The 15,604-nt window shown below is 40.9% G+C and overlaps 1 protein-coding gene across 1 annotated transcript; it reads left to right on the top strand.

The window, feature by feature from the left end:
• Window positions 1-13,793, top strand: LOC110964683 (ankyrin repeat domain-containing protein SOWAHB-like). The gene is made up of 5 exons (XM_022213476.2): window positions 1-1,812; window positions 3,746-3,973; window positions 4,864-5,267; window positions 6,623-6,813; window positions 9,361-13,793. The coding sequence occupies exons 1-5, from the start codon at window positions 81-83 to the stop codon at window positions 9,830-9,832; spliced, it is 3,027 nt and encodes a 1,008-aa protein (XP_022069168.2). The 5' UTR covers window positions 1-80; the 3' UTR covers window positions 9,833-13,793.
• Window positions 13,794-15,604: the final 1,811 nt, after the last annotated feature.

The following is a 15,604-nucleotide window of genomic DNA, read 5'->3' on the forward strand; positions in this document are numbered from 1 at the left end:
CGGGGCTTGTTCTGCTCCGACCTTTGAGCCCAGCGGGGCGGGAGACGGAGCCTCTCAGACCGAGCAGAGTGAAGCTCAGCATGGACACGGACATCACTCAGGACGCGGTGCTGCATTTCCTCCAGAGCAGCGGAGGTTCGGTGAAAAACTCCGACCTCTTGTTTCACTTCCGGCCCTTCCTCCGGGACCATGCGGACCGGGACCGGAACCGGGAGCTCTTCAAGAAGTTCGTCAACTCCGTGGCCACCGTCAGACAGATCGACGGAGTTTCTTTTGTGGTTCTCAGGAAGAAATTTAAAGGTCATGTCCCCGGTGAAGGGGGGTCCTCCGGGGCTCCGTGGCTGCACACTGGGAAGAAGAGCGAGCGCACGCCGGAAAACGCTCGCCGAAACCCGGGTACGACCGCGGAAAAGCCTCGGCAGAAACTGGAGGAGACAACACCCGCCCCGCCGGGAGAAACCACCCGGAAAACAATCCTACCTGCAGCGGGGATCATGCTGAACAACAACAACAATGTGGAGACGAATCTGAACCTGAGACAGCCGCAGATAAACAGCTCACCTGTTCAGGTAGAGAGTCAGAGCCCGGAGAGACCTGGACTGAAGGCTGGACCTGCTGCCCCGGTTCACAGCTCCAGACTGGGGCAGCAGAGAGCGAGTTCTGGTCCCGGTACCACATCAGGAACCAGCCAGCCAGTCCCTGAACGCCTCATGGGGACGCCTGAGGGTGCTCTTCATCAGCAGCCTCCTCTTCATCAGCAGCCTCGTTTCCATCAAGAATCTCATCTTCATCCAGAACGTCCTCTTCATCCAGAACCTCCTCTTCATCAGCAGGCTCCTCTTCATCAGCAGCCTCGTCTTCATCCAGAACCTCATCTTCATCAGCAGCCTCCTCTTCATCAGCAGCCTCGTCTTCATCAAGCACCTCGTTTCCATCAAGAACCTCGTCTTCATCAACCACCTCCTCTTCACCAGGATCCTCGTCTTCATCAGCAGTCTCCTCTTAATAAGGAGCCTCGTCTTCATCAACCACCTCGTCTTCATCCAGAACCTCCTCTACGTCAGCAGTCTCCTTTTCAACCAGAACCTCCTCTTCAACCAGAACCTCCTCTTCATCCAGAACCTCATCTTCATCAGCAGCCTCCTCTTAATAAGGAGCCTCCTCTTCATCAAGAACCTCATCTTCATCAAGAACCTTGTCTTCATCCAGAACCTCCTCTTCCTCAGCAGCCTCCTCTTCCTCAGCAGCATCATGTCGTTCCACGTCGCATCAGACACCGGCCGAGCTACAAATCTGCTGTTTCTTATGATGACGACGATGAGGAAGATGAGGAGGTCCCGGTCAGACGAGGTTCATCAGGAGGTGTGTGGCCCCTGAACGCACCCCTCGGAGACACTCTGAGGGCCATTTCTGCCTCGTCGCCCTGCATCGTGGACCCACCTGCTCCGTCCTCGCCTTCATCAGAGAGGAAGCTGCCTCAGATCTGCATCCAGGACATAGACCCGGTGGTGTCGACTCCTCGAGGTCCAGGAAGGAGGTCAGAACCTGCATCTAGATCTGGATCTCCACGTCAAGCTGCAGAGGCGCCGTCGCACCACAACGTCCACCAGGACCTCCGGTACTTCCAGCCAGGAGGCGTCCAGGTGGAGCCCAGGCTTGAACCACATCCCACCCAGAGACTCTCATCCAGCTACAGCAGCATCTTCCCCCCATCTTCTGACGCCTCCTTCTCCAGCAATGTCTTTCCTCCGTCTGGTTCCCCGAGAGCGTCGAGGTGGAACAGCAGCTCTGAGGATCTGCAGGCGAGAGCAGGTACGTTAACAAGAACAGATTCAGAACAGACGCACTGGAGTTTATTTCAACTCACAGGGGAAGAAACGCCAGCTTGAGGACCAAATGTGTACTAATCTGAAAATAGTCCCCAACTAAAGCTCTATTTCCTCTTGTGTGAGGAACATTTGCTAAAAACTACAATTAGCAGCTGTTGTACCCAACTGTCCTCAGTTTAAATGTTATGTAACTATAGAAAGAAACAGCCAACTTTTGGGATATTTATTTACATTAGTAGTTACTGGTGTTCTCATCTATAGATGTTTTTATCTTGTTTAAACAGTCTTAACTCACAAATACACAGAGCTGCAACTGTTAATTGATCAGTTGTCAGCTTTTAAATGAACTATTCTGATAATCCGCTTACTGGATTGAGTTATTTTTAAGGAAAAAAGTTAAATTTTTCTGACTGCAGAATATTAAATGTGAACATTCTCTTGATTTCTTTACTTCCCTTTGATCGTCAACTAAATATCTTTGGGCTGTCGACAAAACAAGACATTTGAGGACTTTATTCTGAGCTTTGAGAGACAGTAATCAACATTTTTCACCATTTTCTGGCATTTTATAAACCAAAGAACTAATCTATTCACCCAGAAGACAATCAACAGATTAATCAACAATGGAACTTATGGGTATTTTCAGCTCTAGATTATAGGCAGTATTGAAGTATTGTTTCTGGTGTTTAGGCTGTAAGTGTTTGGTGTGATTACCAGCATTATTAAGACTGTAATTAAGATGATTTATTTTAAAAATTAAGTTGTTTTGCAGTTATCTTGTGAGCTAAAAATATCCCGTTTGTGTGTGAAATGATTGATTCATTAAATCACTTCAGTTACAATGCGGGAGCGCCAGTCACTCATTTAGCAAATTGAAATCTGCATTATATGAGTTGAACTACATCTTTAAACAATTTTGGCTGGAAAAAGGGGCAAATAAGAGGTAAAATAATGAAGATTGTGGACTGCCCAAAAAGTAAACCTAAAAAATGGGATGTGGAGTCGAACAATACTCCAAACTTTATGTCAAACATACTGAAAAACCTGCTTCAAAATGTAACTTTAATATTTAATTTCTGTCTCATTCAAATAATGAAACAGATTTTTTTTTAGCAGATTTCATTAAGGTTTCTTGAAATCCTTCGATTTCTCTGCTATTCTTCAGTCACTTACCTTTCTAGTGCTTTTTGTTCTGGATTTTGCATCACCTTTCGATCAGTGTTATTGGAACTGCAGCTTTTTTTCCATTTCAAAGGACAACTGAAGAAGAAGGAACTCACTAGCCTAGCTTAGCTAGACTGTATTCCCGTTATAAGGGATATACGGGAATACGGTCTAGCCCTCCTCCATTGACACATTTTGACAGGTTGTCAAGCTCCGAGCAGATCAGACCGAACCAATCAGAGCACCAGAGGCGGGAGTTAACGATGCGACCGCAACAGAGCGAGGTTTCTCTCGTGCGCTTTCCTCTGTTTTGCACGGGCTGAATTTGTCCTTAAAACCTCAACAAGAAGCAGCTCTTAAAGCTTTTCTTTTTAAAAAGGATGTATTTTTAATTCCGGCAGGCTGTACGATAGAATGCGTGATGCTGCCCTCCACTGTTGAAAGGGAGAGCTTAGATTTTCCTCAGGACCCCTGTACGGCGAAGGAAGCTGTTAAAACTACAAAACATCATGGCGGAAAGGCAATTGTTAGGTCGCTTAGTGATTGTGTCACACATGTGTTACGCCGATTGGCTCTCTCCAATTCAAGCTGTGATCGGTAGTCCCGCCTCTGGGCTCGATTTGGTTCAATGGAGCAGTTCCAGACTGACTTTATGTGTATTTGTAATACACAATATAAAGGCTGTCTGGTCTCCAGGCAAGGAAATCACTACTATATGCAGTAAAGTGTATTGAATGTGGTTTGATTTCTAGCTGAGGATAAAATCCAAGAAGCGCTCCGGCGAATCCAAGGACCAGAGCCTGAGCCTGTAATGCACCACGGCGACGATAAAACTACCAAACCGTGGCATCATTCTACGGGAAATCTCCTTGACGAGCAGAAGCCTTCAGCTCATTCGTCGCCGTTGCATCACTCCCCCAACCATCTCCATGACGACCAGAAGTTTGCAGGCCGAGTGATGGCGTGGCACCTTTCTACAGGTCTGTAGCGTTTTAGTTTGTAAAATATTCCAGCGGACTTGTCCATGTTTGTCTGTTTTCTGGTGTCTGATGGTTGACCAGCTTCAGGAGGTTGTTGGGTTCAGTTAAGCCAGAAAACGAAAAGATGTCCTGGATTTGTTGAGCTTCCTTCATAGGACAGACCTTAACTGGGATTGGAACCAATTAAAAGAGATCAGATGATTTATTCTGGTGATTTGTGACAGTTTTGCAAAGTGTCAAGCTTTTATGTTCAACTTGTGGCCAATACACCTGGGAGGGAAGTATCTATGATCGAAAAAATGAGAGGACTTTTTCCAGACTGGAAAAAGGTAAAATATCAAATATCTGCTCAGATACATTTGTATTAATGGAAACTAGATTGAAGAAACAGATTGTTCTTTCGACCATCAGTGGTTTGCTCAGACAAAGTGCCTGTCGGATCGTCTAACAGCGACTGAAACTGGATCTGTCCACGTCCTTTGTGGAATCAGGAGGTGTGGAGTTTCCAACTGTTTTGTAAAACAAACGATCGTACAAACACAGACACTTACTGCAGCACACGAGGTTTCATCTCGTCTCTTGGCTTCATTCTGGACACAAATATCTCTCATTTCTCATGTTGAGGCCTTTGAATAGACACCACAAGTACTCGCTCATTTTCAGTTGTAGTTAGAACAGCTTTAAACACTCACAATGTGGACCAGTTTAATACATGTTTCTATCCGTGCAGCTGAGTTGCTGTTACCTAAATGAATGTAATGTGTTTGTGGATGCACTCTAGAAGCATTTTCAATTTTGTCTGGACAACAAATGTTTTTATTCTATCCCAGGTGACCCTTTGTGGCACCATCTTGTTTGAAACCTACTGAACTCTTCCCTCCGTCCTTCAGGTGACCTCTGTGATGACCGTGAGGACGCAGAGTCCAGTGATGGTTCCACGTCGTCCCCACAGCTGAGGCAGCGTCCGACCGTCGCCAGGCGGGTCAGCAGCCGCCTGAGGAGCCGGATGTGCAGAAGTATGGGGGCCGATCTGGACCAGCTTCTCCAGGAGGAGGCTGGAGGTGTCGGACCAGGGAGTAGCGAGGCGGCCCGGCTGAACCGCCTCCACCGGATCTCCTCGTCGCTCAGCCTTTGCCACAACCTGTCGACCTCCTCGCTGTCGTCTTGCTGCACACCGCCTCGATGCGACAGCGTCGGCAGTCTGGTGGACGTAGTCGAGAAGAAGGACGCCAGGAGGAGCCTCCCCATCACCTCCACGTCCTCACCTGCTCAGCACGAAGGCCGCAGTCGGCAGGTAAGACTGAAGAACAGAACAGTTTACTCACAGAAACCAGATATTCCTCAACCAAGATCAAAATACTGTGTTGATTTTGGTTTTGTAACCTGGATTGATTTAAAATGATTAGTATGGTGTTGGTTCTATGAATGTGAACATTACTGCTGATTACTGTCTATCTACGTATCCATGATGTATGTATTTTTCATCTTCTGTAAGAAGGATTTAAGATATAAATAATTACAGTCCCTATTAGAAGTATTCAACCCTCTTGGAAGTCAATTAGAATTGATTTTTTTTTTTACATAATTTACCAAAAAAGACTCCTTGATGAAGTGAAAACTGATTTATACAATTAATGCTAATTATTTAAAAATATTAAATGTAAAGTAAGTGCTTGCGTAAGTACACACACCCTAAAAGGTGACTAACTGAACACCGGCACAACCAGTAATCAAACTGATCATCTGAGCCTCAGTGTCTCAATGATTGTAGCATAAAGACTCTTGTATCTGGTGGATCAGAACTCCTGGATAGAACTACACCATGAAGACTAAAGAACACTCAAAGAAACTCTGAGAAAAGGTTGTTGAAAAGCATCAGTCAGGACGATACAGGAACATTTCCAAGTTCCTGAAGATCTCTTGGAGTCCAGTTAAATCCATCATTAAGAAATGGAAGGAAGATGGAACATGAATAAACCTGACTAGAGCAGGACGTCCTCAAGACCTGAGAGACCGAGAAGAAAGAGACTAGAGAGGGAGGAAACCAAGACACCTATGACTCCTCTGAAGGAGTTCCAAGCGTCACAAACACTGAACATCATCACAGACACACCATCCACACTGTGGGGCACGGTGGTGGCAGCATCATGATGTGAAGCACGGTGGCAACTGCTAGAGTGAAACTAGTACATCTATGTTATTAGGACAGAATGCCAGAATGCGTCCGTATTATCAAATATTTCAAATAGACATTCAAAGTCTGACTATATTCTATCTTTACTTATTTTGTGATTCTTAGTCTGGTGTGTATTATTACTCATTTTAAACAGTACTTCATATCTGAACAGCTTTAATTTTACACATCCAAGTTCATAACAACCACGAAACACAACAAAAATGCATTTTCACTGTATGGGACCTTTAAATTTGAAAGAAATACTTTGAATGTAAAAATTATGTATGTACAACAATATATTTGTAGACATTTAAAACAGGATATTTGACCAAATGTTGCTCCCAAATGTCTGGTATTGCGTTGGTACCTGTTCCTTGCTTGCAAACTTCTTCCTGTCTCTAAACTCTTATCTTTAGGTTGAAAACCCTACGTATGATATATGATTGATTGATGATAATCGCTCTTGTTTTCAGTCGCAGTTGTTTCCCCTGGAGCCCAGAGAACACGCCTGGCTGGTGAAGGGGGCGATGGGCGCCTGGCCGGACATCTACTCTCTGTTCAGAGAGGACTCGTCTCTGCTCAACAAGCGAGACTTCATGTCCGGCTTCACTGTGCTGCACTGGATCGCTAAACACGGCGACCACCGAGTCCTCAACACTCTGTGGTGAGCGACCAACAGCTCTGTAAAAAAGGACGGTCAGGTTTACGAAGCGTCCTGAAACCAGAGAGGATTAGTTTGAACAGTGCAGTGTCAGTGATGAACTGTTTACATCGTTACCACTGAGACGGTGCGCTCTTATGTTTGTCGGCCTTAATAGTGTGATATGGAATCCAATCCCAGCTTTTCTGAACTTCTTGCCATTAACTCTACACTAGGGAAGGTGTCCATGGGTACACTGGTATTAAAATAAAACCGGTGGATAATCTGATCACATTCCTGCCACATACAGGATGAACCCTTCACGTTTTATTGCCTTCCTTCATTGCATACTTTACATTCTTAGCTCCACTATTGACACAGTTCTGAAGGCGCATTTAAACAGAAAGTGAAACCATTTTATTTGCAGCATAGAAATGAAATAGAAAGTCAACAGAAAGACCAACCAAAGCAAATAGACTGATAGGTACAGTACTTTATGTGAACCCTTACAGTCATCAGCAACTTCCTCATAGTGAATGCTGGGTAAATTCCTACTAATTTGACTGTTTCCAACCTTTAGTGGGAGTTTGTGTTGAATTTTTTTTTACAAATTCAGATCAACTTTGTTCATTCATATTGCGCCAGTTTGCAACAAATACTAATCTTCAAAGGTTTAGGGTCACCCAGGCAATTAAAGGGTTGTCATGAAAACTCCCACTTTTATCCATGTGCTAACATAACTGCACAAGGGTTTTCTAATCATCAATGAGCCTTTCAGCACCATTAGCTAACACAATGTAGCATTAGAACACAGGAGTGATGGTTGCTGGAAATGTTCCTCTGTACCCCTATGGAGATATTCCATTAAAAACCAGCCGTTTAAAAGCTAGAATAGTCATTTACCACATTAATAATGTCTAGACTGAATTTATCATTCATTTAATGTTAACTTCATTGGTAAAACTGCATTTCTTTCAAAAATAAAGAGATTTCTAAGTGACTCAAAGCCTTTCAACGGTAGCGTTTGCTGTCACATGACTTCAAACAGTAAAGTCAAGACTCTGCATATTATAATAGAGAGAAATCCAACAATTCCCTTTGAGAAAACACTTAATAGCAGGTAGAGACTGAACTGAAACACTGTAAATCCCTACAAGGCTGTCTGGCAGGTTCTGCATGGCTCACAGTATTTGCGTAACATTACAGGTGCTCATCTTGTGTCCTGCTGCTTCTACATTTCCTACTATCCCACAATATAATGTCATATAGAAGATAAATATTATTAAATACTGGAGAATTCTGATGGTTTCTGGGACAGTAAATTGACACAAAATTGATTTTCAGGTTTGACAAGTTTTGCCACAAAAGCTAAAATATAAGTAGATGGTCTGATCCAAGTAGAGGTCTGGAGTTTAAAAATGCTTCTTTAATTATAACTGTTTTTTATACCATGGGCAGCTACATGTGGTTCAGAAAATATCACTAGTTGACAATGTTTTTGATAGTGTTGCTTAAAGATGGAACTTGGAATGACAGCTTCTATTTTATTCACATTTCAACTCAGCCATAATCAAAGTTTGTTTGATCAACTTGTCCAGTATTTCTTTATGTATTTTGTTGTGGCTAGTTCATGCTGATGTTATTATATTGATCTATCTGCAGCGATAATTTACAAAGAAATTAAACAGAATTAAGTGTCCTCCAAACTAAAGTTTATGTTGACAAAGTGGGTCTAAACAAGAAAAATATGCCAATATTAAATAAAAATAAGGTTCCTTAGTTATATTTTGAGAATCCTTTCTAAACTCCAGAACTCCGTTTTAGTTGAATCTACCAATATTTTAGTTTCTGTGGGGAAACCTGACCGTTTCTGTTCCATTTTTGTGACCAAATCAGAATCAGAATGTCTTTATTGTCACTGCACGCTGAGCCGCTGCATCTCTACGCGCCGCCTTCTCAAAAATCAAGATAATTAATTTCATAATAAAGTGTTCTATATGTTTATATTATTGTGACCTGAATCTGCATGTGGTTCAGGAAATATCACAAGTTGACTTCTGGATTATTAGTTTTTAATGTGAGCTTAATATTTTATATTTCAACTCCCCCATAATCAGAGATTATTTGATCTGCTTCAGAGACGTTGCGTTAAATAGAACATCCATACAGACTCAGAGGAAGTAGTCCTAAACAGTCAGAACCGATCCACTAAACTTCAGCTCCCGTTAACAAAACCATAAATGGAGAATACTTTATGTACTTGTCTGATATTACAGATTCTGAGTCATGACATGATGAGAAATAACAGAGAAAATTTCAGGTTTGTGTCTTTAATTGTTTTTCAGATATTGTTGTTCAAACAGGCTAAAGTTAACATGAGGAAAAACCTGCTGAAAGTGGGTTGATTTTTAAAAACATTTTGTATATCAAGCTAAAATTTCACAAATGCTTTTATAAATATCTATATTAACATTCTAAAACATTTTCAGGTAAATTAGAGATAGTCGGGGCAGAAACTGCACTAAAGATTTGCTGATTTGACCTAAATTCTCTCTCTGGTTGTGGTTTCAGGTACGGCGTTGAAAAGGCCGGTTTATCCTTCGACATCAATGCCAGGGCGACCAACGGCCACACTCCTCTCCACGTGGCCGCCATCCACAACAACAAAAATATCATCCGACTGCTGGTCAGCAAGTTCAACGCCGACATCCGGCTGAGGGACATGGCGGGGAAGAAGCCCTGGCAGTACCTGAGCCGGACCGCCCCGCTGGACATCTTCCAGCTGCTGGGAGCTCCGGCCAGAGCTGCTGTGACCGGACAAGGTGGAGTTCAGCAGGTCGACTCCAACTGGGAGCATCAGCAGCAGCAGCAGCAGCAGCAGCAGAAACGGCGTCGCCAGCACCGCCTTTCCTCGGCCTCCGGACAACGACCACTGACGTACAAGGGAACGACGAAGGTGAAAAGGTCGACGTCGATTGCCGCCTTCCTCAAACACAAATCATTGCATCATTTCTACGGACATCAGCCTGACTCTCCTCTTTAAAGACCAAAACTTCTGGATTAACTTCATTTGGAGACTACTACAGCCTGACGGGTTTATGGAGAACTTAACTGGAGAACTCAGGTGATATTTTTCTGGATTCACTGACACCAGTCCAGGTTAAATCTTGGCCAAACTACAAAGTGGCTCATGGGTAATTCAATTTCTACTTGACCATTTCTGATTTGAGTGAAATTTTTATGCCAGAAAATATGTGTGTTTTGAAATTTTAGTTTGATATATCGAATATTTTCCAAGAAATAGTTTTTTTTTTTAATTTAGCAACTGTCAACCAACTTGTAGCACTTTTTTTGCGCAAATATGCAAATGACTTTCGTTGTTATTGTTGAGATCTAACTCCTTTCTGTTAGGATTGGGCGGCTTAGTCCGCTATTAATGGTTCAACTAAAATCATTTTTTACTCTTTACTTTTCAAGTATTTGATATTAAAAAGTATTAGAGATTGTTTGATCGACTTGTCCGATATTAGAGATTTCAAGTTTTCATCTTTAATAGTTCCTGAGATATTGGTGTTCAAACAAACTCAAATTTCAATGTGAGGAGTGGGTTGACGGGCAATGTTTGAAAAACATTTTCTTGGAAAGTAGCTAACACATAAATCTAAAATGTCATAAGTATCTTTATACATAGCTAAAGTTTAAGGTATGAAAAGTTTCAGTCAATCAGAGGTGGTTGAGCAGAAGCCCCTAAAGATTTTAGATGGAATAGTCTTAAGGTGGTTTGCCACTTGTGTTCCACTGTCATTTATAGCATTCTGCTTGTTGGTACTGATATGCTAAAGTCTCCAGTTCTCAGATCTTTTCATATCATGTCCTCCTTGAGAAGACTGAAAACAGTCAAGAAAGAAAATATTTCATTTTATCAGTCAAACACAATACAAGAAAAACCATAAAGAACTAAAGCATGTTTTAATGTAGCCCTGCTAGCTTAGTATTAGCATAACGTCCGCCCTCTTGGTGTAAGAGTTCTGTCAGACCAGTATTAACAATTTATCCAAAAATTACTTTATCTGTGTATTTGTAAGTTCGTGGTGCCATCAACGTAACTTTGACTTGTTTCGTTGACGTAAAACAGTCTTGATGCTGCGAAGAGAACGCATTTTGTTTGTATTAGCTGTTATCTACCATCTTGTTTTAGTTGCCGGTCCAAGCTAACTAGCATGTAACCAGCACCTATGTCAGTTTTTTCAACCAAATGCAGTGCGAGGAAAACAACTAACGTAATTGTTTTGTTTCCTCTACAAACAGAACTCAGTCGCTTCCTGTTAGCGTGTGGCTAGTTTTGTTGCTAGCTACTATAGCTCACTGTCTAAGCATCTCGTGGCACCCAAGTCATGATGACCAGTTTGTCTTTGTCTAATGATGGAACTACAAAGTATTTTAAGTGGCCTTTGTTGGTGGAGAGTGTTATCTGACAGTGGAATGTGAGCGGCAGTGGATTAAAGCAGCATACCACTGAGGACATGATAAGAATAATAACTAATTTGTCCTGCTGTTTCTCTTAGAGCTACATAACTTTGAGGTTTTTACCGCACCTGTAAGCCTCCACATTGTTCTGTTAGGTTTCTGAAGCATGACGCAACTGTAAAACCTTAGTTTTAAGGAGTTTCTCACAGTTTAGACCAACTTTTTACATTTACGCTTGATTAAAACTAAATGTCCTGCTCTGAAACAGCAGAAACCTTGACACTGTAACTGTGGTCATCCTTCTCAGCTCAAAAAATCCTTGAGCTCAGTCCAAACAACTGCAACAAAAAGGGAGCACGAGTTCCTCCAGCTGAGCCAACAGGTTCAGCAGATACGAAAGCCAAAGAAAAGACTGTGTCACAAAGAATGCTGGATCTGAGGCGTGTGATCGCTTTGAGCAGGGGCTGATTTACAGGCACTTGGCAAAGCAGCCAGGGTTTCAGCATGACTGTCTGATGTCATTGTTGTTGGAGGAAAGAATTAGGTGGAAGTTTACGAGCCACGAGCCAAAGAGAGCTCCAGTTTCAGCCCGAAACCGATTCATTCGCCGAGACTCATCCAGAGGTCAGAGGTCAGACAAAACAGAACATACTGCTGCTTTGCTAAAGTGCACTTTACATTCCTCTTTCTGTTCCAAACCATCCATCAGTTTGTTTGTTTCCATCCTTTTAGGCAGCGTTTAGTGAGTACGATACAGAGTTAGATGGGTAGTGGACAAAATAACACCTGCACAATATAATCCAAATCATGAAAAAACTAATAGAAAATGATGCTTTAGAGTTTATCTAAGGTGGATTTCATTAGACTTGAGCACAGCCCGGTCAGCTCTTTGTGCTAAGCTAAGCTAACCACCTCCTGGCTGTAGCTGGTTTTAATCATACAGCTAAAAGAACAGTGTCCACCTTATCATATAGCACTCAACAAGAATACAACTCAGCACATTTCCGGTAATGTTGAACTGTTTGTATTATCATCTTGAATTGAAGTTTGATTGGTTAAACTCAGATGAAGTCTCAGTATCCTTGTCAATTAGCAGCCTTCGCTCAAACATCGTCGTCTTCATTCACCAGGTCAGATAGTCTGACTGACTGGAAGTAGACTGTGAGTATAAACCTGCAAATCTATGTGTTGTGATTTTCCAAATTCTCCTCAACACAATAAATATCAATGACTATCACTTCCAAGAAACATCTTTGACCGAAAATTTCAAGTTTCGCGAAAGGTTTTGATTTCTAATGAAGCAACCCTGCTAGTTTTATGGGTTTGTGATTGGTTTAAAGAAATACAAACGAGCCGAGCTGTTCTCCCCGCTATACTGAAACAACAGTGAAGTGTAGTCGGACCATTCTGTGCAGCGCTGTGTCAGTGCTACAGAATAGTCTGGCTGTCCAAGACTAACCTCTACATCCTCATACAACTGGAGTTATGTCCACTAAGTTATTTTTTTTCATTGTTAGACTTAACATTGTGGTTGAAGCTGTTGGATCCAAGGGCTGATTAGGAGGTCGTTCTTGTAAACATTAGCGCCACACAGATTCCTCCTAATTTTAGAGCTAAGTCGACAGAAACATTTGGTGTCGGGGTGTTGTGTTTGCATTATTTTGTCCGCCCCTTTATATACTAATTGTCATGTTATCGTCACAACATAGTTATTTTAGTAGGCTAACTTTGATCACCAACCAATACACCAAAGTGGCGTGTATTAGCTACCTTTAGCTAACTTTGGTGCAACAGTCTTAGCCTTGTACGACCTCTAACTGAAGGTGGCAAATTCTAGCTAATGTCAGCTAACTTTGGTTACTACAGTTTTAGCGGAGTTGAATATAAAAATAAAATAAACTAGACAACTGCCACAATCTTCCCATTAGTTATTTTTCTTTAAAAACCTTGAAGTCAGATTCGTGAGCTACTCAGCAGCAAAATAAAACTTAACACACGTCATTTTAAGTAAACTTAAACTGGAAGAAAGTGTTGCTTAAAAAGGACGGGAATCAATTAAAACACTGCTGGAGGATTTGGAAAGTGATCAACAGAAATGAATTGTACAGGATTTGGAGTTTAATGGTGTAAAACACAAGTATTATTCTTTAACACCATCATGGTAAAAATGTTGTGTTTTTGGTTTGTACGTAGTTCTGGTGTGATGTTTACTGGGGTTGAAATGTTCTACAAAATTCACAGTATTTTTCACAACATTTGTCAAAGAGTATTAAATGTGTTTCACAGTTGAAGGTGTTTGGATTTTGTAGCTTTAAACACTGTTTAATTTTTCATATATATGCAGAGACTGACTATAATTTGATGCTTTTTCTCTCAGATCCATTCTTATCATTTATAATTTCACTTTATTTTTATGGAGAACCAAAAGCGATAATAGATTATACAAGTATGTGATCATTTAAACAGAATGGTAAACAAAGGTTTTATGTTTCCCTTTAGTCACCTTTGATAAATTTAATAAATATTCTTTATTTTTATCTCAGTTTCCCTTCTCCTTTCTTCCAAATATGAGTTTGAAAAAGTATCATTCTGTGGATTTCTGTTTTGATTGCATTTTTAAAAAAATTAAAATGTTGGAACATTTGTTGAATTTTTGGGATTGTTTTTGTTGTTGTTGACACTTTTTCTTGATCAAAGGGGGAAACAAAACAAGGAATTGTGTGTTTTATGTGTGGAGGACTCCACACATAAAACACACATTTTCTACATTTCCACACATTTTCTACATTTTGGATGACGTACTTCCATATAATCATATGGGGCATATATTGAGCATTTCTGTTATTTTCTCTGTGATTTTTCTGCCTTTTCTTAGTAGTTTACTGTGTGCCCTTGAACTACATGACGCATCGCTCCATTATATAATTTAACAATCATGTTCAGTGGATCACACAGCAGAATGCTCTTGGTGCTGGTTTGTAAAACAGGTAACAACTTGTACAATCAGACTGGAGAAGCTCTGCAGGTTGTTAGACAAGTTTGTTCATGACTCTGTGTTTGTATGTACAATGGCAACTGAGGAAAGCAGTTTTAGACCTTATGACAAGACATTTCATCTGCTGCTTCTGCTTTCAAAAGGCTGTTTTGTGGTTTAAACTTGGGTTTGGGATCATGTAACTGAGGTTTCTAACACGTATAAAAGAATTATTTGTGTCTGGAGAGGTTGTGTATGAAAAAAGGTGTGTTTCTTTTTCTGAAACAACCAGTTGGTCATGTAGTTTATTAGTTGCATAACAGCACACTGTCTGTCATATGAAATTATACCCTTTATTGGCAGGAAATGCTATGATATTGCCAAAACTTAATGACCAGTTATTGAATAGTACACTAGTAATAGTATAATAGTACAAAAGAAAAAAACTGGAATAATGAATTTGCTTTTATTAAAAACTATTTTAAAAGTGTAGATAAATGTCATAGTTTAGTATGTCATCCAAAATATGACAAAAACGTCACAGTTTAGTGTGTCGTCCAACATGTGGATAAAAAAGTCATAGTTTAGTATGTCGTCCAAAATGTCCCAAAAACGTCCCAGTTTAGTATGTCGTCCAAAATGTGGATAAAAACGTCAGTTTAGTATGTCGTCCAAAATGTGGATAAAAACGTCACAGTTTAGTATGTCGTCCAAAATGTGGATAAAAACGTCACAGTTTAGTATGTCGTCCAAAATGTGGATAAAAACGTCACAGTTTAGTATGTCGTCCAAAATGTCCCAAAAACGTCACAGTTTAGTATGTCGTCCAAAATGTCCCAAAAACGTCACAGTTTAGTATGTCGTCCAAAATGTCCCAAAAACGTCACAGTTTAGTATGTCGTCCAAAATGTGGATAAAAACGTCACAGTTTAGTATGTCGTCCAAAATGTCCCAAAAACGTCACAGTTTAGTATGTCGTCCAAAATGTCAAAAAAAACATCATAGTTTAGTATGTCGTCCAAAATGTGGATAAAAACGTCATAGTTTAGTATGTCGTCCAAAATGTCCCAAAAACGTCATAGTTTAGTATGTCGTCCAAAATGTCAAAAAAAACATCATAGTTTAGTATGTCGTCCAAAATGTGGATAAAAACGTCATAGTTTAGTATGTCGTCCAAAATGTCCCAAAAACGTCATAGTTTAGTATGTCGTCCAAAATGTCAAAAAAAACGTCACAGTTTAGTATGTCGTCCAAAATGTCAAAAAAACGTCACAGTTTAGTATGTCGTCCAAAATGTCCCAAAAACGTCATAGTTTAGTATGTCGTCCAAAATGTCAAAAAAAAAGGTCATAGTTTAGTATGTCGTCCAAAATG

The sequence above is a fragment of the Acanthochromis polyacanthus genome, chromosome 18, assembly GCF_021347895.1.
Source record: "Acanthochromis polyacanthus isolate Apoly-LR-REF ecotype Palm Island chromosome 18, KAUST_Apoly_ChrSc, whole genome shotgun sequence".
NCBI classification, from domain to species: domain Eukaryota; kingdom Metazoa; phylum Chordata; class Actinopteri; family Pomacentridae; genus Acanthochromis; species Acanthochromis polyacanthus.